The 24,470-nt window shown below is 39.3% G+C and overlaps 3 protein-coding genes across 3 annotated transcripts; all 3 read right to left on the bottom strand.

The window, feature by feature from the left end:
- Positions 1–279: 279 nt before the first annotated feature.
- LOC133122550 (uncharacterized) lies at positions 280–5,034 on the bottom strand. The gene is made up of 7 exons (XM_061232577.1): positions 4,721–5,034; positions 4,037–4,173; positions 3,614–3,678; positions 2,969–3,076; positions 2,767–2,871; positions 2,614–2,675; positions 280–1,043 (listed from the first exon to the last, which is right to left on the bottom strand). Exons 1-7 carry the CDS (start codon positions 4,829–4,831, stop codon positions 993–995), a joined length of 639 nt encoding a protein of 212 aa, XP_061088561.1. The 5' UTR covers positions 4,832–5,034; the 3' UTR covers positions 280–992.
- Positions 5,035–7,421: 2,387 nt separating this feature from the next.
- LOC133122860 (uncharacterized) lies at positions 7,422–13,037 on the bottom strand. Its single transcript, XM_061233091.1, has 6 exons — positions 12,828–13,037; positions 8,939–9,078; positions 8,516–8,580; positions 7,842–7,958; positions 7,642–7,746; positions 7,422–7,550 (listed from the first exon to the last, which is right to left on the bottom strand). The coding sequence occupies exons 1-6, from the start codon at positions 12,936–12,938 to the stop codon at positions 7,486–7,488; spliced, it is 603 nt and encodes a 200-aa protein (XP_061089075.1). The 5' UTR covers positions 12,939–13,037; the 3' UTR covers positions 7,422–7,485.
- Positions 13,038–15,633: 2,596 nt separating this feature from the next.
- LOC133122533 (uncharacterized) lies at positions 15,634–20,723 on the bottom strand. Its single transcript, XM_061232548.1, has 6 exons — positions 20,526–20,723; positions 17,151–17,290; positions 16,728–16,792; positions 16,054–16,170; positions 15,854–15,958; positions 15,634–15,762 (listed from the first exon to the last, which is right to left on the bottom strand). The coding sequence occupies exons 1-6, from the start codon at positions 20,634–20,636 to the stop codon at positions 15,698–15,700; spliced, it is 603 nt and encodes a 200-aa protein (XP_061088532.1). The 5' UTR covers positions 20,637–20,723; the 3' UTR covers positions 15,634–15,697.
- Between the last annotated feature and the right edge of the window lie 3,747 nt (positions 20,724–24,470).

The raw sequence follows: 24,470 nt of genomic DNA, 5'->3' as shown, positions 1-24,470 counted from the left end.
GAATGTCACTGTCCACTCGTCTTATACAGGAGCTCAACCGCTGGATTTTCAAATATTGTGCAAGATGCTAACCTGTGTAATTGACTAGCCCCTTGTGCAACTGAACACTGGCAACAAAACAAATAACACAGTGAGATCTAGTGTGATAACAGACATTGCAAATCCCAAACTTCAGGTGTAGAGTAACAGCGGTGGAACAATTATTGGAGTGTAACTCAAAATTAATTTTCAATTCGTATTACTTATTTATTGAAGTTATATTTGACTGACAATGCACTACAGAGTATGTGTTTACCTATGAAGTTCATTGTACATTAGGTCAGTACAATGTTTGTTTAACGATAAAAGACCACATGAGTTGTTTATTTAAATGACATCAGAATGTTAGATCTCGCACACATGCATTCAGGAAAAAAGAAAGAACTTTCCCTGAAAATAGAGGTTTACTATTTTGCTTTAATTTTAATGAACACTGAAAAATAAATGAAACAAACTATGACATAATGGAAAACACAGGTGCAATTGTAATAAACCAAGGAAGTTCAATAAAGTTGTGTCTGGTATTGGCCGATCCACTACGAGATACAAATTAAGCTGTTTCCTGTGCTGCAGTCAAATGAATAGGTAAAGCAGAAACCTTGTGCCTGCATTCAAGAGCTCTTCACTGTAGACTTCACACCTGTGCTAAAAATGGAAATGAAGCAACCACATAAAATCCGATCTATTATACTTTTCCATAATCCTGTCTGTTATAAACAAGAACATTGCTAAAAGTTAATTACAAAAGAAAAGTTAAACGGAGCCTCTGATATAGCTTTTCACCTGCGAATTCACTAACTGAAGTAATAGGAGGGGTCAATGCTACCCGAGTTATTCTATTCCACAGTGCACAGATGAAAACCTGCTATGATGACAGTGAGGGCGTAATTTAGATGGAGTAGAGTTTCAGCTGTTCGTCCACATCTCCCTCCGTCACTTCACCAAATGTGTCCTTATTGTCCATTAACAACTGGAAGATGGCAGCTAGCTGCTCTCTCTGGACCCTGAAAGACACAACAGACAACAGGGCACTGAGCACACAAACCCCTGCCAAAGCCAACTTCTTCCCTTTTCTCAAAACTGAAACGGGGAGAGTCCAACAAGATATAAAACATACTCCCAGTACTAAAAATACTATAGTTTTAACACAGATTATGACAATTGGCTTTCCAATGATTTAAGTGCAAATCCAGTGCAAAAATGAATGCTTGGACTGTGCAAAAGTCTTAGGCACCTGTATAACATTCTGTACAGATTAGATTCTCTCAAAACTAATTAAATGAAAAGTCATAAATAAACGTACTATACATTTTACATAACATGTTATTAATTTGGCTGAATTCCGCACAATACTGTATTTATATATATATATATATATATATATATATATATATACATGATATATATATATATATTCATTCATTCATTCATTCATTCATTCATTATCCTAACCCGCTTATCCTGAACAGTGTCGCAGCGGGGCTGGAGCTTATCCCAGCACACATTGGGCGAAAGGCAGAAATACACCCTGGACAGGTTGCCAGTCCATCGCAGGGCACACACCATTCGCACACACTCATACCTACGGGAAATTTAGACTCTCCAATCAACCTAACCTGCATGTCTTTGGACTGTGGGAGGAAACCGGAGTACCCAAACGAAACCCACGCAGACACAGGGAGAACATGGAAACTCTACAAAGTGAGGCCCCAGCCGATGGGGATTCAAACCCAGGACCTCCTTGCTGTGGGGCATATATATATATATATACATATATATATATATATAGTTATTATTTTTTCTTTATTTTTTTTAAATAAAAAAATTCCTTCCTATTCCCCTTTTCAGCTGAAAGACACTAAAACAGTCAAAGTCAAACAGTTGCTCGTGGGTTCCAAATGAAACACCAACACCTGGGTTTCAATTAAGTAAATTAATACATCAATTGACTAATTAACCAACACAAGAGCTGGGGCAAGTTCAATCAGAAAATGTTTTGTTAATGTTTCCGGGTTGAACTATAAGTTTTATCCCAGGCTCCCAATGGTGTGTAACGGGCTTTGAGGTATGTTTGCTCTCTTTGGTGAGTGTGTCGGGCGTGTAGCCAGAATCAGTAATGTTACGTAGGCCGATGAGTTACAGCCTGGAGAACGCCTTCTCAGACGCCATGGGACCAAACCATACCAATGTCAGTCAGTCCGGCCACAGTTTGGAACAGGATGTTCAACGCGCCACCGTTTCCATGTAAATAATTTTTATATTTTGTCGGAGCTGCACGTGGCCCTGGTGAAGGGCCACTCCTTCACACACGTTTTTTCAATTGAAATGTGAAATATGCAATGCAATCAGATTCAGATAAAGAAATGTATCTGAGTCTGATATTGAATCTCAAATTTACATCTGTTTATTTGCTATTATAATCTTCCAGTCTAAATAAAGTGTCTTAAAAATAAATTCCTATTAAACTATTTTCTTTCATGATGTCTTGCCGTGTTTTTCTTTAGAATGCATGAAACACACATTTTCAAATATTTCAAAGATTTTATTTAATCATCAAAAAGGTCTAATATATACATCACTCTTATCTTCATCAGGTTTGCTTTCAGATTCTTCAGACTTCTTTTCCAGACAAAGCTCTGAAAAAGAGAATATATAAAAGGTGGTGACCAAAAAAGGCAAATACATTTTGTGTCATGAAAATGCACATGGGGGGTATTGCTTTCTAACCCTGCTGCTCATCATGATGGAAAATTGGTGGTGGAAGTCCAACGCATTCCAGTTGGTTCCTGAATGTTTCCAGTTCAGAATCATTCAGTTTTTTCCCTGGTCTTCCTGTTAAGAATACATGGTCAGTGGGGAACAGTTCTGGATCGATAGTGAAGAACACTTGTGTCACATGATATTCATGACCCAGTGAGACCAGACATACCCAATATGTGCATTGTTTTGATAATTGGACCTTCAAGGTATGTGATCCCATTCATGACCAAACAGCCCGCGCATGTTGGCAGCAAGGTGACAGTGTTATTGTGAGTTACTGAGGAAACAAAATACAAAACTTTAGCAGATTAAGCAAAAAGAAATATGTGATTCATTTGACGGGTGTTCCCACAGTAGCCTGTCTGTAAGTGCATAAGTGATTATTGTCCTTGAGTGTTACTCAGTGGCACTGTAAACACTATGTACCTCAGCTACATTCAAGACCTGGACCGACACCTGTATCAATGTCTAAGAATTTAAATCTGGGTGTTTAACTGTTACTTCTTTCTGCATATGTTGAAGAAATTCTGCAGATGCCCCTGTCTTAACGGACACATGAAACACGATGAGCAATATTCAAGCAATTACTTTTCATTTCAACTAATTTCCATAATTTTCTTTAGGTACCAACTGGTGCCCACGCTTATGACTTGTATGTTTTCAGTGTGAGTTAATTTGTTGTATTTGCATTTGCTTCAGGACCCACTATTTCCCTATGAATGTCCATCGCATTGTGTATTTTTTTGTGGAAATGCAGATTGTACAAATCATTTTTAACTCCAGTCAGGCGCTGTATTGTGCAGTTGTTACTTACTGATAAATCTGATGTTGTTGTCTGAAATGGTCATATTCATCGTGAAATAAGCACATTCTCCATTGCTGAAATGAAACAGAAGAGGTGCTCAACAGCAGGGCTGTTAGTGAAAACTAAAACAAAATCAATTAACTACAACAGCCACTGATTAACAAAGTAATGTAATACGATGTTACTAATCTGAATCCCAGGTCCCAAGACCACTCTTCTCCATATTTATTTATTCCCCAAATTTGGAATTATGCATCACTTCACTTTGCTATACCACAGCTGGGATGCACCACTGCGCTGAGAACAAATACGTTTGGAACCCAAATTACCCCCTTTTCTCAACACATTTCAGTGAATATTAATTATTTGAATGATCACATGCTAATTGATAAGATTGATTCACGTTAACAATAGTGAGCCAATACTGTTTACATCATGTTTGCCGTATTGAAGATGGCAATGTCCTTGTTAATAGGTAAAATCTCTATCCAAGAGCTCTTTGCTGCTTTATGAATTCCATTATATTCCTGATTCGCTGCTACTTCAATGACAATCCATTTTCCTGATATCTGAAAATATTCAAAAAGAAGTCTGATATGAGACGAACGATATTTTGTGAAAAGGCTGTAATTTAATCATATAGTATTCTGTATGAACAGAATAACAATAAATGAGTGCAGATTTCATTGATTGATGTTACTACTTTATACTGAGAACCACAATACTTCACTTCGTATAAAAGTATTGTTTTACAAAATATAGCACATGTATTTTGGGTACTGATTAAACTTTTTGAGTAACTGATCATTTCTCAAAGACCATGCTGGAATGGTTTTTGCATAAGCACTAGTACACTGCATTATTAACACAATATTAACAAAGGTGTTTTGACAAATTTACATTTTTGATTGTCATGCCGGGAGGAAACCAATTCATAAAAACAGAGACATATACCACTTAAGACAACATGAGCACAATCTGATGCAGCTTATACTTTTGTATATTACCTTCCTTTTTAAGTTACTAAAAGTACAAAACAGGAAAATACACAAATACATCCTTGGCTCCAAGCAGCCAAATTCCTCCACTCAAAGTATAAAGCCAAAGAGCATTTACCTGACTGAAATCCTGAAGGAGCAGGGGCCGGATCTTCTCTTCACATGGTACGGGAACTGCTGCACTCAGAGAGAGCAGGCTGAGGACAGCAGCGATATACAGGACATGCATGGTGAACGAGATTTGTGTGAAAGCACGAATGTCACTGTCCACTCGTCTTATACAGGAGCTCAACCGCTGGATTTTCAAATATTGTGCAAGATGCTAACCTGTGTAATTGACTAGCCCCTTGTGCAACTGAACACTGGCAACAAAACAAATAAAACAGTGAGATCTAGTGTAATAACAGACATTGCAAATCCCAAACTTCAGGTGTAGAGTAACAGCGGTGGAACAATTATTGGAGTGTAACTCAAAATTAATTTTCAATTCGTATTACTTATTTATTGAAGTTATATTTGACTGACAATGCACTACAGAGTATGTGTTTACCTATGAAGTTCATTGTACATTAGGTCAGTACAATGTTTGTTTAACGATAAAAGACCACATGAGTTAAATGACATCAGAATGTTAGATCTCGCACACAGGCATTCAGGAAAAAAGAAAGAACTTTCCCTGAAAATAGAGGTTTACTATTTTGCTTTAATTTTAATGAACACTGAAAAATAAATGAAACAAACTATGACATAATGGAAAACACAGGTGCAATTGTAATAAACCAAGGAAGTTCAATAAAGTTGTGTCTGGTATTGGCCGATCCACTACGAGATACAAATGAAGCTGTTGCATGTGCTGCAGTCAAATGAATAGGTAAAGCAGAAACCTTGTGCCTGCATTCAAGAGCTCTTCACTGTAGACTTCACACCTGTGCTAAAAATGGAAATGAAGCAACCACATAAAATCTGATCTATTATATTTTTCCATAATCCTGTCTGTTATAAACAAGAACATTGCTAAAAGTTAATTACAAAAGAAAAGTTAAACGGAGCCTCTGATCTAACTTTTCACCTGCAAATGCACTAACTGAAGTAATAGGAGGGGTCAATGCTACCCGAGTTATTCTATTGCACAGTGCACAGATGAAAACCTGGTATGATGACAGTGAGGGCGTAATTTAGATGGAGTAGAGTTTCAGCTGTTCGTCCACATCTCCCTCCGTCACTTCACCAAATGTGTCCTTATTGTCCATTAACAACCGGAAGATGGCAGCTAGCTGCTCTCTCTGGACCCTGAAAGACACAACAGACAACAGTGCACTGAGCACACAAACCCCTGCCAAAGCCAACTTCTTCCCTTTTCTCAAAACTGAAACGGGGAGAGTCCAACAAGATATAAAACATACTCCCAGTACTAAAAATACTATAGTTTTAACACAGATTATGACAATTGGCTTTCCAATGATTTAAGTGCAAATCCAGTGCAAAAATGAATGCTTGGACTGTGCAAAAGTCTTAGGCACCTGTATAACATTCTGTACAGATTAGATTCTCTCAAAACTAATTAAATGAAAAGTCATAAATAAACGTACTATACATTTTACATAACATGTTATTAATTTGGCTGAATTCCGCACAATACTGTATTTATATATATATATATATATATATATATATATATATATATATATACATGATATATATATATATATTCATTCATTCATTCATTCATTCATTCATTCATTATCCTAACCCGCTTATCCTGAACAGTGTCGCAGCGGGGCTGGAGCTTATCCCAGCACACATTGGGCGAAAGGCAGAAATACACCCTGGACAGGTTGCCAGTCCATCGCAGGGCACACACCATTCGCACACACTCATACCTACGGGAAATTTAGACTCTCCAATCAACCTAACCTGCATGTCTTTGGACTGTGGGAGGAAACCGGAGTACCCAAACGAAACCCACGCAGACACAGGGAGAACATGGAAACTCTACAAAGTGAGGCCCCAGCCGATGGGGATTCAAACCCAGGACCTCCTTGCTGTGGGGCATATATATATATATATACATATATATATATATATAGTTATTATTTTTTCTTTATTTTTTTTAAATAAAAAAATTCCTTCCTATTCCCCTTTTCAGCTGAAAGACACTAAAACAGTCAAAGTCAAACAGTTGCTCGTGGGTTCCAAATGAAACACCAACACCTGGGTTTCAATTAAGTAAATTAATACATCAATTGACTAATTAACCAACACAAGAGCTGGGGCAAGTTCAATCAGAAAATGTTTTGTTAATGTTTCCGGGTTGAACTATAAGTTTTATCCCAGGCTCCCAATGGTGTGTAACGGGCTTTGAGGTATGTTTGCTCTCTTTGGTGAGTGTGTCGGGCGTGTAGCCAGAATCAGTAATGTTACGTAGGCCGATGCGTTGCAGCCTGGAGAACGCCTTCTCAGACGCCATGGGACCAAACCATACCAATGTCAGTCAGTCCGGCCACAGTTTGGAACAGGATGTTCAACGCGCCACCATTTCCATGTAAATAATTTTTATATTTTGTCAGAGCTGCACGTGGCCCTGGTGAAGGGCCACTCCTTCACACACGTTCTTTCAATTGAAATGTGAAATATGCAATGCAATCAGATTCAGATAAAGAAATGTATCTGAGTCTGATATTGAATCTCAAATTTACATCTGTCTATTTGCTATTATAATCTTCCAGTCTATATAAAATGTCTTAAAAATAAATTCCTATTAAACTATTTTCTTTCATGATGTCTTGCTGTGTTTTACTTCTGAATGCATGAAACACACATTTTCAAATATTTCAAAGATTTTATTTAGAATAGGTCTTAATCATCAATGAGGTCTCATATGTACTAATCACTCTTATCTTCGTCAGGTTTGCTTTCAGATTCTTCAGACTTCTTTTCCAGACAAAGCTCTGAAAAAGAGAATATATAAAAGGTGGTGACCAAAAAAGGCAAATACATTTTGTGTCATGAAAATGCACATGGGGGGTATTGCTTTCTAACCCTGCTGCTCATCATGATGGAAGATTGGTGGTGGAAGTCCAATGCATTTCACTTGGTTCCTGAATGTTTCCAGTTCAGAATCACTCAGTTTTTTCCCTGGTCTTCCTGTTAAGAATACATGGTCAGTGGGGAACAGTTCTGGATCGATAGTGAAGAACACTTGTCACATGATATTCATGACCCAGTGAGACCAGACATACCCAATATGTGCATTGTTTTGATCATTGGACCTTCCAGGTATGAAATCCTATTCATGACCAAACAGTCAGCGCATGTTGGCAGCAAGGTGGCAGTGGCATTCAGAGTCACATTTTCCACTGAGGAAACAAAATACAAAACTTTAGCAGATTAAGCAAAAATAAATTTGTAATTCATTTGAAGAGTTTTCCCACACTGGCCTGTCTGTAAGTGTGTAAGTAATTATTGTCCTTGAGTGTTACTCAGTGGCACCCCCAGCTGCGCACACTGTGTACCTCAGCTCCATTAAACATGAAATTCAACTACCTGTACCTACACCTGTATCAATGTCTAAGAATTTAAATCTGGGTGCTTAACTGTTACTTCTTTCTGCATATGTTGAAGAAATTCTGCAGATGCCCCTGTCATAACGGACACATGAAACACGATGAACAGTATTCAAGCAATTACTTTTCATTTCCAGTCATTTCCATCATTTTCTTTACATACCAACTGGTGCCCACACTTATGACTTGTATGTTTTCAGTGTGAGTTAATTTGTTGTATTTGCTTCAGGACCCACTATTTCCCCATGAATGTTCATCGCATTGTGTATTTTTTTGTGGAAATACAGATTGTACAAATCATACAGCATTTTAACTCCAGGAAAGTGCTGTATTGTGCAGTTGTTACTTACTGGTAAATCTGATGTTGTTGTCTGAAATGGTAATATTGAACGATATATAAATACATACTCCATTGCTGAAATGAAACAGAAGAGGTGCTCAACAGCAGGGCTGTTAGTGAAAACTATAACAAAATCAATTAACTACAATAGCCGCTGATTAACAAAGTAATGTAATACGATGTTACTAATCTGAATCTCAGATCCCAAGACCACTTTTCTTCATGTTTATTTATTCCCCAAATTTGGAATTATGCATCACTTCACTTTGCTATACCACAGCTGGGATGCACCACTGCACTGAGAACTAATGCTTTTGGAATCCAAATGACCCCCTTTTCTCAACACATTTCAGTGAATATCAATTATTTGAATGATCACATGCTAATTGATAAGATTGATTCACGTTGACAATAGTGAGCCAATGCTGTTTACATCATGTTTGCCGTATTGAAGATGGCAATGTCCTTGTTAATATGTAAAATCTCCATCCAATAGCTGTTCGCTGTGTTATTTAGTTCAACATCTTTCTCCCGATCCACTGATGATTCAATGACAATCCATTTTCCTGAAATCTGAAAATATTCAAAAGAAGTCTGATATGAGACTTTCACTATATTTTGTGAAAAGGCTGTAATTTAATCATATAGTATTCTGTATAAACTGAATAACAATAAAAGAGTGCAGATTTCATTGATTGATGTTAATAATTTTTACTGAGCACCAAAACACTTCACTTCCTATGAAAGTATTGGGGTACTGATTAAACTTTTTGAGTAACTGATCATTTCTCAAAGACCATGCTGGAATGATTTTTGCATAAGCACTAGTACACTGCATTATTAAGACAAAATTAACAAAGATGTTTTGACAAATTTACATTTTTGAATGTCAGGCCGGGAGGATTAATGAAATTAATGAAAACAGAGACATTTCACTTATTTCAGTTTTTTACGATCGTTTTCACACTTGTCTCAATACCATGTCCACTTTTTCAAGACACTTAACACATTCACCATATCATTAGACTATGTGAACTAAAATGTGGATATTTTTGCATTGCTTTCATACTAAAGGCATTCAATCACCATTTCTTCCAAAATTCATGAATGCCTCTCTCAGTCAGTGTTCACTACCAGCAAAAGTTTGTACAAATACAGCAAATTTTGCAGACATTTAGATACTCTGTTCAAAACAGTTAACGTTAATTTCAGAACCCAATAAAATTCTGATCATTGTGAAAGGAAATATGCTGCATTTTGGCAGAAAAATTAAACTATATGCTTGAAATACGTAAGTCGGATCATTCTGATTTGAGCAGAAAGTTTATTCGGTTTATTCAATTTTTTGGTTTGCAGCCTTGTTACCATCTATACAAAAGTGATCATACTTGCATTGAAATGTGCATTTATATAGGATAAATATATATGTAGTTGTCACTGAAGAGATTTTTCCACTATTACTGCTGTATATGTACTGTTGAAACACCTGGCTGTCATTTGAGTGAACAACCTACCCAGGTGTTTGTTGTTTGTGCCCCGTTACCACATATACAAAAGGGGACACCTTTGGATTGGCATTTGCATTCTTTAGCCTTGGTGGGGAAAATGGATGCAGCCAGAGCCAGAGCCAGAGCCAGAGCCAGAGCCAGAGCCAGAGCCAGAGCCAGAGCCAGAGGAAGAAGACGTCGTGGAAGAGCAAGAACAGTTGTGTCTGATGAAATCAGAGCCACAGTGTCACGTTTCAGGTCTGTCTCGCCATGTTTTATGTTTATTTATGTTTATTTATGTTGTCTTAGTCACGTAGTGTCTTCTGTATTATGTTGTCTAGGTTCGTCATGTTTAGTTATGTTTCGTTACGATTTATTTTCTTGTCATGTCTAGTTATGTTTTCGTACGATTATATTACCTGGTTATGTTGAGTGATTATCGTCTTAGTTTCGCTTTATGTTTTGATGCATGTTTATTGTTACGTTAACTGGTCGTTGTTATGCATACACTTTTACATGTTTTTCCGCAAACCTTGCGTTCCGCCTTTTCTCTCTCTCTCCCTTTCTGTCATTCACTCCCTAAGTGTTTCCATTTGTCTATTTACTAAAACTACTAACGCTAGATCAGGATTGGGTAGAGACTAACAAACTAATCATGTGTTCATGTTACCTTACGTTTCTCGTGCATGTAATTTACTAATTTACTAATGCTAGGGCAGGATAGGTTTATTACTAACGATTACTAATCTCCTTAAACTTGTCATCCATCGCACCTGTTTTCCATTTCCTTGCTACGCTCTAACTAATTGTCTGCACCTGTCTACACCCGCATTTATAGCCCAGTCGCGCTACTGTTCACTGCGAAATTGTCTGCCTCTAGTCTAACTACGCAACTCTTGAGCAGTACTACTGGTTGTTTACACGTTACGATCCAAGCCTGTTATCGACCATCGTCCATTGATTTCTGTTGTTGACCACTTTGTTTTTTGACTACGTCCTCGCCTACCGTTTTTGTACTTTTGCCCCGCTGATTGTTTCATGGTTTCGACTCCCGCTTCGCCCACGACTACGCCTCTGCCTGCCGTCCGCCTGTTCATCTGCCCCGCTGACTGCTCTCCTGCTACCGGACCTCCCTGCACGTCTACCGACTACGAGATTGCCTCTTCCCTCGGCACCGTGCTTTTTGTTTGTTTTATATTTGTTTGGCTGGATCTTCGTGTATGGACTTTGCTTGTGTTGACTACGCTCCTGGGACTCGTCCCGAATAAATCCCTAACGGGACTTTATTTAACTATTGTTTCTGAGTCGTGCATTTTGGGTCCAACCCCCACGCACCCCTCTCACAGTCATTGATCATGTGGTAAATCATGGTCTGTCCCTGAGGGAAGCAGGTTGAGGGTTCAACCAAACTTGCCTAGATCCACAGTGGCTTCAATAGTGAGGATTTTCAGGCAAACCAACAGGTACTGTACAGTATTTACAGCATTCTGACTGAAGGGGTTCAATTGATGTGTATACAGCAGTACTGTGATTTGAGAGGTCTCCAGAAAAAGTAGATGTATCAGTGGACATTTGTCTTTGACTCACTACAGGACCAAGCGGTTACCTCACACGGTCTTACAGGGGGAAGGGGAATAATGTTTACGCCTCAACAGGAGGATACAATAGTTGGGATGGTCATTGTCAACAACAGCATCAGGCTAAGAGAAATATGCAACAACATAATCGCAGACAACATCTTTCCAAACATTGACAGTGTAAGCACTACAACCATTTCAAGAGTGCTACAGAAACATCAGATCAGGATGAAACAGTTGTACACTGTCCCCTTTGACAGGAACTCTGAGGGTGTCAAGGAACTCAGGTACCAATATGAAGTTTATGAACGTATATGTGAAGGTTTAGGACCACCACCCACAGGAACAGATGTCACTTCTAGATGCAATGGCTGCTGAGTGTATGGACAGAACAGTGGAACACATCCAGGGCTGGATAAGCTACGCAAATAGATGTTTTCCTCTGTGTATAGCAAGAGAACATTCGGAATGATGTTGATGAAAATCTATGGCCAAATGCAGAGGACAGGATGGATGGGCCAGGCCAACAGTAGACTTCTGATAGGCAGACAATATATGTGCGAATAACTGTATATAGTGAAAATATTACATTGGAATGTATTTGTTATTGATTGTATACTGTTGCTTTTGTGATTTCTTTCTTGATATATTGTTTTGTTACACAGTAAGAATTGTTATTCTGGGTTTCCAATATGGTTAAACATTCATTCATTTACAGTTTACTGTAAATTTACCACACAGTCATGACATCTATTGTGAGAGGCAAACCAACAGATCAAAAGTTTCTTTAGCTGCTTGGCTTGAAATATTTATGGATGCAAAAATAGAGGAAAGGGAAACGCATAATATATGTATTTAGCAATGCTCCAAGTTGTTTGTGTTTTGTCGTTCATTGAACATTGAGTGACAAAGTAGTCTTATGGGAGAAAGCATATGCTATAGTTATGGCAGCATGAGTCACTTTTGGCTGAAATATTAAGTGTTTTGGTGGTTGAAGTGCAACTGATGTGCTCAGGTGTGTGTTTCAAAAGCACACTGTGTGAAGAGTTTTGAAAAAGACATGGTATTGAGACAAGTGTGAAAACGATTGTAAAAAACTGTAAGACAACACGAGCACAATCTGATGTGGCTTAGACTTTTGTATATTACCTTCCTTTTTAAGTTACCAGAAGTACAAAACGGGAAAATACACAAATACATCTTTGGCTCCAAGCAGCCAAATTCCTCCACTCAAAGTATAAAGCCAAAGAGCATTTACCTGACTGAAATCCTGCAGGAGCAGGGGCCGGACCTGCTCTTCACATGGTACGGGAACTGCTGCACTCAGAGAGAGCAGGCTGAGGACAGCAGCGATATACAGGACATGCATGGTGAAGGAGACAAATGTGTGAAAGCACAAATGTCACTGTCCATGGGGCACTCGTCTTATACAGGAGCTCAACCGCTGGATTTTCATATATTGTGCAAGATGCTAACCTGTGTAATTGACAAGGCCCTTGTGTCACCCTTGTGCAACTGAACACTGGCAATAAAACAAATAAAACAGTGAGATAAGAGACTTAGAATGTTCTGGTGTTTTAGAGTATGTGTTTACCTATAAAGTTCATCGGACATTAGGTTAGTACAATGTTTGTTTAACAATAAAATAATTAACCTCAAATCACGCAGTTTCATTTCAGTAGTTCCATTAGCGTTTCCTGATACTTTTAATGGATGAAATGGAAGGCTTGAAAACAGTTGACACTTATGAGAAATCTTCATGCAGCTGATATTAGCCTCATAACAAATCACCCGATAGATAAAATGTGTAATTTGATGCCATCATAACTGGTTAGCGATAGGTTTGCTTTTAGGGCCATGTAAAAAAAATCATATTTCATTCGCAATGACTATGGATAAAATATGAAGTCATAACCTTTTAAATTATTTGCAGATTCAAATCATTTCAGAGTAACTGAAGGGGAAGCTACAAAAGATACTCAGAAATAGTTCCCACACAATATCCTGAAAGGTCCCACATCACATAGTATTTATACTTAACATTCAGATTGAGAACTAGCATTGATTCCTTCAAATAACCCAAATCAACACCATCAGTGATCACATGAGTTGTTTATTTAAATGACATCAGAATGTTATATCTTGCACACATGCAATCAGGAAAAAAGAAAGCACTTTCCCTGAAAATATGTTTTTTCCTGTATTGCTTTAATTGTAACTAACACTGAAAAAAAAATTAAACAAACTATGACATAATGACACAGGTGCAATTGTAACAAACCAGTTCAATAAAGTTGTGTCTGGTATTGGCCGATCCACTACGAGATACAAATTAAGCTGTTGCATGTGCTGCAGTCAAATGAATAGGTAAAGCAGAAGCCTTGTGCCTGCATTCAAGAGCTCTTCACTGTAGACTTCACACCTGTGCTAAAAATGGAAATGAAGCAACCACATAAAATCCGATCTATTATACTTTTCCATAATCCTGTCTGTTATAAACAAGAACATTGCTAAAAGTTAATTACAAAAGAAAAGTTAAACAGAGCCTCTGATATAGCTTTTCACCTGCGAATTCACTAACTGAAGTAATAGGAGGGGTCAATGCTACCCGAGTTATTCTATTCCACAGTGCACAGATGAAAACCTGGTATGATGACAGTGAGGGCGTAATTTAGATGGAGTAGAGTTTCAGCTGTTCGTCCACATCTCCCTCCGTCACTTCACCAAATGTGTCCTTATTGTCCATTAACAACTGGAAGATGGCAGCTAGCTGCTCTCTCTGGACCCTGAAAGACACAACAGACAACAGTGCACTGAGCACACAAACCCCTGCCAAAGCCAACTTCTTCCCTTTTCTCAAAACTGAAACGGGGAGAGTCCAACAAGATATAAAACATACTCCCAGTACTAAAAATACTATTGTTTTAACACAGATTATTACAATTGGCTTTCCAATGACTTAAGTGCAAATCCAGTGCAAAAATGAATGCTTGGACTGTATAGAGACTGTATACAGACTATATATATATATGATATATATATATATATATATATATATATACATATCATATATATATATATTAATTAATTAATTAATTCATTCATTCATTATCCTAACCTGCTTATCCTGAACAGTGTCGCAGGGGGGCTGGAGCCTATCCCAGCATACATTGGGCGAAAGGCAGGAATACACCCTGGACAGGTCACCATTCCATCGCAGGGCACACACCATTCGCACACACTCATACCTACGGGAAATTTAGACTCTCCAATCAGCCTAACCTGCATGTCTTTGGACTGTGGGAGGAAATATATATATATATATAGTTATTATTTTTTCTTTATTTTTTTAAAATAAAAAAATTCCTTCCTATTCCCCTTTTCAGCTGAAAGACACTAAAACAGGCAAAGTCAAACAGTTGCTCATGGGTTCCAAATGAAACACCAACACCTGGGTTTCAATTAAGTAAATTAATACATCAATTGACTAATTAACCAACACAAGAGCTGGGGCATGTTCAATCAGAAAATGTTTTGTTAATGTTTCCAGGTTGAACTATAAGTTTCATCCCAGGCTCCCAATGGTGTGTAACGGGCTTTGAGGTATGTTTGCTCTCTTTGGTGAGTGTGTCGGGCGTGTAGCCAGAATCAATAATGTTACGTAGGCCGATGAGTTACAGCCTGGAGAACGCCTTCTCAGACGCCATGGGACCAAACCATACCAATGTCAGTCAGTCCGGCCACAGTTTGGAACAGGATGTTCAACGCGCCACCGTTTCCATGTAAATAAATGCTTTGCTACATTTTGTCGGAGCTGCACGTGGCCCTGGTGAAGGGTCACTCCTTCACACACGTTTTTTCAGTTGAAATGTGAAATATGCAATGCAATCAGATTCAGATAAAGAAATGTATCTGAGTCTGATATTGAATCTCAAATTTACATCTGTCTATTTGCTATTATAATCTTCCAGTCTATATAAAGTGTCTTAAAAATAAATTCCTATTAAACTATTTTCTTTCATGATGTCTTGCTGTGTTTTACTTCTGAATGCATGAAACACACATTTTCAAATATTTCAAAGATTTTATTTAGAATAGGTCTTAATCATCAATGAGGTCTCATATGTACTAATCACTCTTATCTTCATCAGGTTTGCTTTCAGATTCTTCAGACTTCTTTTCCAGACAAAGCTCTGAAAAAGAGAATATATAAAAGGTGGTGACCAAAAAAGGCAAATTCATTTTGTGTCATGAAAATGCACATGGGGGGTATTGCTTTCTAACCCTGCTGCTCATCATGATGGAAGATTGGTGGTGGAAGTCCAATGCATTTCACTTGGTTCCTGAATGTTTCCAGTTCAGAATCACTCAGTTTTTTCCCTGGTCTTCCTGTTAAGAATACATGGTCAGTGGGGAACAGTTCTGGATCGATAGTGAAGAACACTTGTCACATGATATTCATGACCCAGTGAGACCAGACATACCGAATATGTGCATTGTTTTGATCATTGGACCTTCCAGGTATGTGATCCCATTCATGACCAAACAGTCAGCGCATGTTGGCAGCCAGGTGGCAGTGGCATTCAGAGTCACATTTTCCACTGAGGAAACAAAATACAAAACTTTAGCAGATTAAGCAAAAATAAATTTGTAATTCATTTGAAGAGTTTTCCCACACTGGCCTGTCTGTAAGTGTGTAAGTAATTATTGTCCTTGAGTGTTACTCAGTGGCACCCCCAGCTGCGCACACTGTGTACCTCAGCTCCATTAAACATGAAATTCAACTACCTGTACCTACACCTGTATCAATGTCTAAGAATTTAAATCTGGGTGCTTAACTGTTACTTCTTTCTGCATATGTTGAAGAAATTCTGCAGATGCCCCTGTCATAACGGACACATGAAACACGATGAACAGTATTCAAGCAATTACTTTTCATTTCCAGTCATTTCCATCATTTTCTTTACATACCAACTGGTGCCCACACTTATGACTTGTATGTTTTCAGTGTGAGTTAATTTGTTGTATTTGCTTCAGGACCCACTATTTCCCCATGAATGTTCATCGCATTGTGTATTTTTTTGTGGAAATGCAGATTGTACAAATCATACAGCATTTTAACTCCAGGAAAGTGCTGTATTGTGCAGTTGTTACTTACTGGTAAATCTGATGTTGTTGTCTGAAATGGTCATATTGAACGATATATAAATACATACTCCATTGCTGAAATGAAACAGAAGAGGTGCTCAACAGCAGGGCTGTTAGTGAAAACTATAACAAAATCAATTAACTACAATAGCCGCTGATTAACAAAGTAATGTAATACGATGTTACTAATCTGAATCTCAGATCCCAAGACCACTTTTCTTCATGTTTATTTATTCCCCAAATTTGGAATTATGCATCACTTCACTTTGCTATACCACAGCTGGGATGCACCACTGCACTGAGAACTAATGCTTTTGGAATCCAAATGACCCCCTTTTCTCAACACATTTCAGTGAATATCAATTATTTGAATGATCACATGCTAATTGATAAGATTGATTCACGTTGACAATAGTGAGCCAATGCTGTTTACATCATGTTTGCCGTATTGAAGATGGCAATGTCCTTGTTAATAGGTAAAATCTCCATCCAATAGCTGTTCGCTGTGTTATTTAGTTTAACATCTTTCTCCCGATCCACTGATGATTCAATGACAATCCATTTTCCTGAAATCTGAAAATATTCAAAAGAAGTCTGATATGAGACTTTCACTATATTTTGTGAAAAGGCTGTAATTTAATCATATAGTATTCTGTATAAACTGAATAACAATAAAAGAGTGCAGATTTCATTGATTGATGTTAATAATTTTTACTGAGCACCAAAACACTTCACTTCCTAAGAAAGTATTGGGGTACTGATAAAACTTTTTGAGTAACTGATCATTTCTCAAAGACCATGCTGGAATGATTTTTGCATAAGCACTAGTACACTGCATTATTAAGACAAAATTAACAAAGATGTTTTGACAAATTTACATTTTTGAATGTCAGGCCGGGAGGATTAAGGAAATTAATGAAAACAGAGACATTTCACTTATTTCAGTTTTTTACGATCGTTTTCACACTTGTCTCAATACCATGTCCACTTTTTCAAAACACTTAACACATTCACCATATCATTAGACTATGTGAACTAAAATGTGGATATTTTTGCATTGCTTTCATACTAAAGGCATTCAATCACCACTTCTTCCAAAATTCATGAATGCCTCTCTCAGTCAGTGTTCACTACCAGCAAAAGTTTGTACAAATACAGCAAATTTTGCAGACATTTAGATACTCTGTTCAAAACAGTTAACGTTAATTTCAGAACCCAATAAAATTCTGATCATTGTGAAAGGAAATATGCTGCATTTTGGCAGAAAAATTAAACTATATGCTTGAAATACGTAAGTCGGATCATTCTGATTTGAGCAGAAAGTTTATTCGGTTTATTCAATTTTTTGGTTTGCAGCCTTGTTACCATCTATACAAAGGTGATCATACTTGCATTGAAATGTGCATTTATATAGGGTAAATAAATATGTAGTTGTCACTGAAGAGATTTTTCCACTATTACTGCTGTATATGTACTGTTGAAACACCTGGCTGTCATTTGAGTGAACAACCTACCCAGGTGTTTGTTGTTTGTGCCCCGTTACCACATATACAAAAGGGGCCACCTTTGGATTGGCATTTGCATGCTTTAGCCTTGGTGGGGAAAATGGATGCAGCCAGAGGCAGAGGAAGAAGACGTCGTGGAAGAGCAAGAACAGTTGTGTCTGATGAAATCAGAGCCACAGTGTCACGTTTCAGGTCTGTCTCGCCATGTTTTATGTTTATTTATGTTTATTTATGTTGTCTTAGTCACGTAGTGTCTTATCATGTATTATGTTGTCTAGGTTCGTCATGTTGTTTAGTTATGTTTCGTTACGATTTATTTTCTTGTCATGTCTAGTTATGTTTTCGTACGATTATATTACCTGGTTATGTTGAGTGATTATCGTCTTAGTTTCGCTTTGTGTTATGTTTTGATGCATGTTTATTGTTACGTTAACTGGTCGTTGTTATGCATACACTTTTACATGTTTTTCCGCAAACCTTGCGTTCCGCCTTTTCTCTCTCTCTCTTTCTGTCATTCACTCCCTAAGTGTTTCCATTTGTCTATTTACTAAAACTACTAACGCTAGATCAGGATTGGGTAGAGACTAACAAACTAATCATGTGTTCATGTTACCTTACGTTTCTCGTGCATGTAATTTACTAATTTACTAATGCTAGGGCAGGATAGGTTTATTACTAACGATTACTAATCTCCTTAAACTTGTCATCCATCGCACCTGTTTTCCATTTCCTTGCTACGCTCTAACTAATTGTCTGCACCTGTCTACACCCGCATTTATAGCCCAGTCGCGCTACTGTTCACTGCGAAATTGTCTGCCTCTAGTCTAACTACGCAACTCTTGAGCATTACTACTGGTTGTTTACACGTTACGATCCAAGCCTGTTATCGACCATCGTCCATTGATTTCTGTTTTGTTGACCACTGTTTGTTTTTTGACTACGTCCTCGCCTACCGTTTTTGTACTTTTGCCCCGCTGATTGTTTCATGGTTTCGACTCCCGCTTCGCCCACGACTACGCCTCTGCCTGCCGTCCGCCTGTTCATCTGCCCCGCCGACTGCTCTCCTGCTACAGGACCTCCCTGCATGTCTACCGACTACGAGATTGCCTCTTCCCTCGGCACCGTGCTTTTTGTTTGTTTTATATTTGTTTGGCTGGATCTTCGTGTATGGACTTTGCTTGTGTTGACTACGCTCCTGGGACTCGTCCCGAATAAATCCCTAACGGGACTTTATTTAACTATTGTTTCTGAGTCGTGCATTTTGGGTCCAACCCCCACGCACCCCTCTCACACAGTCATTGGTCATGTGGTAAATCATGGTCTGTCCCTGAGGGAAGCAGGTTGAGGGTTCAACCAAACTTGCCTAGATCCACAGTGGCTTCAATAGTGAGGATTTTCAGGCAAACCAACAGGTACTGTACAGTATTTACAGCATTCTGACTGAAGGGGTTCAATTGATGTGTATACAGCAGTACTGTGATTTGAGAAGTCTCCAGAAAAAGCAGATGTATCAGTGGACATTTGTCTTTGACTCACTACAGGACCAAGCGGTTACCTCACACGGTCTTACAGGGGGAAGGGGAATAATGTTTACGCCTCAACAGGAGGATACAATAGTTGGGATGGTCATTGTCAACAACAGCATCAGGCTAAGAGAAATATGCAACAACATAATCGCAGACAACATTTCCAAACATTGACAGTGTAAGCACTACAACCATTTCAAGAGTGCTACAGAAACATCAGATCAGGATGAAACGGTTGTACACTGTCCCCTTTGACAGGAACTCTGAGGGTGTCAAGGAACTCAGGTACCAATATGAAGGTATATGTGAAGGTTTAGGACCACCACCCACATGAACAGATGTCACTTCTAGATGCAATGGCTGCTGAGTGTATGGACATAACAGTGGAACACATCCATGTTTTGTCGTTCATTGAACATTGAGTGACAAAGTAGTCTTATGGGAGAAAGCATATGCTATAGTTATGGCAGCATGAGTCACTTTTGGCTGAAATATTAAGTGTTTTGGTGGTTGAAGTGCAACTGATGTGCTCAGGTGTGTGTTTCAAAAGCACACTGTGTGAAGAGTTTTGAAAAAGACATGGTATTGAGACAAGTGTGAAAACGATTGTAAAAAACTGTAAGACAACATGAGCACAATCTGATGTGGCTTAGACTTTTGTATATTACCTTCCTTTTTAAGTTACCAAAAGTACAAAACAGGAAAATACACAAATACATCCTTGGCTCCAAGCAGCCAAATTCCTCCACTCAAAGTATAAAGCCAAAGAGCATTTACCTGACTGAAATCCTGCAGGAGCAGGGGCCGGACCTGCTCTTCACATGGTACGGGAACTGCTGCACTCAGAGAGAGCAGGCTGAGGACAGCAGCGATATACAGGACATGCATGGTGAAGGAGACAGATGTGTGAAAGCACAAATGTCACTGTCCATGGGGCACTCGTCTTATACAGGAGGTCAACCGCTGGATTTTCCAATATTGTGCAAGATGCTAACCTGTGTAATTGACTAGCCCCTTGTGCAACTGAACACTGGCAACAAAACAAATAACACAGTGAGATCTAGTGTGATAACAGACATTGCAAATCCCAAACTTCAGGTGTAGAGTAACAGCGGTGGAACAATTATTGGAGTGTAACTCAAAATTAATTTTCAATTCGTATTACTTATTTATCGAAGTTATATTTGACTGACAATGCACTACAGAGTATGTGTTTACCTATGAAGTTCATTGTACATTAGGTCAGTACAATGTTTGTTTAACGATAAAAGACCACATGAGTTGTTTATTTAAATGACATCAGAATGTTAGATCTCGCACACATGCATTCAGGAAAAAAGAAAGAACTTTCCCTGAAAATAGAGGTTTACTATTTTGCTTTAATTTTAATGAACACTGAAAAATAAATGAAACAAACTATGACATAATGGAAAACACAGGTGCAATTGTAATAAACCAAGGAAGTTCAATAAAGTTGTGTCTGGTATTGGCCGATCCACTACGAGATACAAATTAAGCTGTTGCATGTGCTGCAGTCAAATGAATAGGTAAAGCAGAAGCCTTGTGCCTGCATTCAAGAGCTCTTCACTGTAGACTTCACACCTGTGCTAAAAATGGAAATGAAGCAACCACATAAAATCCGATCTATCATACTTTTCCATAATGCTGTCTGTTATGAACAAGAACATTGCTAAAAGTTAATTACAAAAGAAAAGTTAAACGGAGCCTCTGATATAGCTTTTCACCTGCGAATTCACTAACTGAAGTAATAGGAGGGGTCAATGCTACCCGAGTTATTCTATTCCACAGTGCACAGATGAAAACCTGGTATGATGACAGTGAGGGCGTAATTTAGATGGAGTAGAGTTTCAGCTGTTCGTCCACATCTCCCTCCGTCACTTCACCAAATGTGTCCTTATTGTCCATTAACAACTGGAAGATGGCAGCTAGCTGCTCTCTCTGGACCCTGAAAGACACAACAGACAACAGTGCACTGAGCACACAAACCCCTGCCAAAGCCAACTTCTTCCCTTTTCTCAAAACTGAAACGGGGAGAGTCCAACAAGATATAAAACATACTCCCAGTACTAAAAATACAATAGTTTTAACACAGATTATGACAATTGGCTTTCCAATGACTTAAGTGCAAATCCAGTGCAAAAATGAATGCTTGGACTGTGCAATTGTCTTAGGCTCCTGTATAACATTCTATACAGATTAGATTCTCTCAAAACTAATTAAATGAAAAGTCATAAATAAACGTACTATACATTTTACATAACATGTTATTAATTTGGCTGAATTCCGCACAATACTGTATTTATATATATATATATATATATATATATATCTATATATACATGATATATATATATATTCATTCATTCATTCATTCATTCATTCATTATCCTAACCCGCTTATCCTGAACAGTGTCGCAGGGGGGCTGGAGCCTATCCCAGCATACATACGAAAGGCAGGAATACACCCTGGACAGGTCGCCAGTCCATCGCAGGGCACACACCATTCGCACACACTCATACCTACGGGAAATTTAGACTCTCCAATCAGCCTAACCTGCATGTCTTTGGACTGTGGGAGGAAACCGGAGTACCCAAACGAAACCCACGCAGACACAGGGAGAATATATATATATATATATATATATATATATATATATATATATATATAGTTATTATTTTTTCTTTATTTTTTTTAAATAAAAAAATTCCTTCCTATTCCCCTTTTCAGCTGAAAGACACTAAAACAGGCAAAGTCAAACAGTTGCTCGTGGGTTCCAAATGAAACACCAACACCTGGGTTTCAATTAAGTAAATTAATACATCAATTGACTAATTAACCAACACAAGAGCTGGGGCATGTTCAATCAGAAAATGTTTTGTTAATGTTTCCGGGTTGAACTATAAGTTTCATCCCAGGCTCCCAATGGTGTGTAACGGGCTTTGAGGTATGTTTGCTCTCTTTGGTGAGTGTGTCGGGCGTGTAGCCAGAATCAATAATGTTACGTAGGCCGATGAGTTACAGCCTGGAGAACGCCTTCTCAGACGCCATGGGACCAAACCATACCAATGTCAGTCAGTCCGGCCACAGTTTGGAACAGGATGTTCAACGCGCCACCGTTTCCATGCAAATAAATGCTTTGCTACATTTTGTCGGAGCTGCACGTGGCCCTGGGGAAGGGCCACTCCTTCACACACGTTTTTTCAATTGAAATGTGAAATATGCAATGCAATCAGATTCAGATAAAGAAATGTATCTGAGTCTGATATTGAATCTCAAATTTACATCTGTCTATTTGCTATTATAATTTTCCAGTCTATATAAAGTGTCTTAAAAATAAATTCCTATTAAACTATTTTCTTTCATGATGTCTTGCTGTGTTTTACTTCTGAATGCATGAAACATCCATCCATCCATCCATCCATCCATCCATCCATCGTCACCCGCTTATCCGGAGTCGGGTCGCGGGGGCAGTAGGCAAAGCCGGGTATTCCAGGCGTCCCTCTCCCCAGCAACGCGTTCTAGCTCCTCCTGGGGGATCCCGAGGTGTTCCCTGGCCAGGAGAGATATATAATCTCTCCAGCGGGCTCTGGGTCTCCCTCGGGGTCTCCGCCCAGTTGGACGAGCCCGGAAAACCTCCAAAGGGAGGCGCCCGGGAGGCATCCTGATGAGATGCCCGAACCACCTCAATTGGCTCCTTTCGATGCGAAGGAGCAGCGGCTCTACTCCGAGCTCCCTCCGGATGTCCGAGCTCCTCACCCTATCTCTAAGGCTGAGCCCGGCCACCCTACGGAGGAAGCTCATTTCGGCCGCTTGTATACGCGATCTCGTTCTTTCGGTCACTACCCAAAGCTCGTGACCATAGGTGAGGGTTGGGACGTAGATCGACCAGTAAATCGAGAGCTTCGCCTTCCGGCTCAGCTCCTTCTTCACCACAACGGTCCGGTGCAACGCCCGCATTACTGCTGACGCTGCACCGATCCGCCTGTCGATCTCACGCTCCCTTCTACCCTCACTCGTGAACAAGACCCCGAGATACTTGAACTCCTTCACTTGGGGCAAAGACTCGTTCCCAACCCGGAGGGAGCAATCCACCGTTTTCCGGCAGAGAACCATGGCCTCGGACTTGGAGGTGCTGACTCTCATCCCGGCCGCTTCACACTCGGCTGCAAACCGCTCCAGTGCGTGCTGAAGGTCACGGTCCGAAGAAGCCAGCAGAACCACATCATCCGCAAAAAGCAGAGATGCGATTCTGAGGTCACCAAACCGGACACTCTCCTCACCTCGGCTGCGCCTTGAGATCCTGTCCATGAATACCACAAACAGGACCGGTGACAAGGGGCAACCTTGGCGGAGTCCAACACCCACCGGAAACGTGCTTGACTTTGTGCCGAGAATGCGGACACAGCTCTCACTTTGGTTATACAGGGACCTGATGGCTCGTAACAACGGCCCCGGTACCCCATACTCCCGCAGTACACCCCACAGGGTTCCCCGGGGGACACGGTCGAAAGCCTTCTCCAAGTCCACAAAGCACATGTGGACTGGATGGGCAAACTCCCATGACCCCGCCAGCAACCCTGCCAAGGTAAAGAGCTGGTCCACTGTTCCACGGCCAGGACGGAAGCCACATTGCTCCTCCTGAATCCGAGGTTCGACCGTCGGTCGGAGCCTCCTTTCCAGTACCCTAGAGTAAGCTTTCC

The sequence above is a fragment of the Conger conger genome, chromosome 2 (assembly GCF_963514075.1).
Source record: "Conger conger chromosome 2, fConCon1.1, whole genome shotgun sequence".
NCBI classification, from domain to species: Eukaryota; Metazoa; Chordata; class Actinopteri; order Anguilliformes; family Congridae; genus Conger; species Conger conger.
This window is presented reverse-complemented; position numbering and strand designations above follow the sequence as displayed.

Excerpts from the sequence above, each read along its gene's own strand:
- LOC133122533 (XM_061232548.1), bottom strand. The coding sequence starts at position 20,636 with ATGCATGTCCTGTATATCGCTGCTGTCCTCAGCCTGCTCTCTCTGAGT. Across the intron at positions 16,171-16,727 it reads CAACAACATCAGATTTACCA|TGGAAAATGTGACTCTGAAT; the intron begins GTAAGTAACAAC and ends TTGTTTCCTCAG. Across the intron at positions 15,763-15,853 it reads CCATCATGATGAGCAGCAGG|AGCTTTGTCTGGAAAAGAAG; the intron begins GTTAGAAAGCAA and ends TCTCTTTTTCAG.
- LOC133122860 (XM_061233091.1), bottom strand. The coding sequence starts at position 12,938 with ATGCATGTCCTGTATATCGCTGCTGTCCTCAGCCTGCTCTCTCTGAGT. Across the intron at positions 7,959-8,515 it reads CAACAACATCAGATTTACCA|TGGAAAATGTGACTCTGAAT; the intron begins GTAAGTAACAAC and ends TTGTTTCCTCAG. Across the intron at positions 7,551-7,641 it reads CCATCATGATGAGCAGCAGG|AGCTTTGTCTGGAAAAGAAG; the intron begins GTTAGAAAGCAA and ends TCTCTTTTTCAG.
- LOC133122550 (XM_061232577.1), bottom strand. The coding sequence starts at position 4,831 with ATGCATGTCCTGTATATCGCTGCTGTCCTCAGCCTGCTCTCTCTGAGT. Across the intron at positions 3,077-3,613 it reads CAACAACATCAGATTTATCA|TAACTCACAATAACACTGTC; the intron begins GTAAGTAACAAC and ends TTGTTTCCTCAG. Across the intron at positions 2,676-2,766 it reads CCATCATGATGAGCAGCAGG|AGCTTTGTCTGGAAAAGAAG; the intron begins GTTAGAAAGCAA and ends TCTCTTTTTCAG.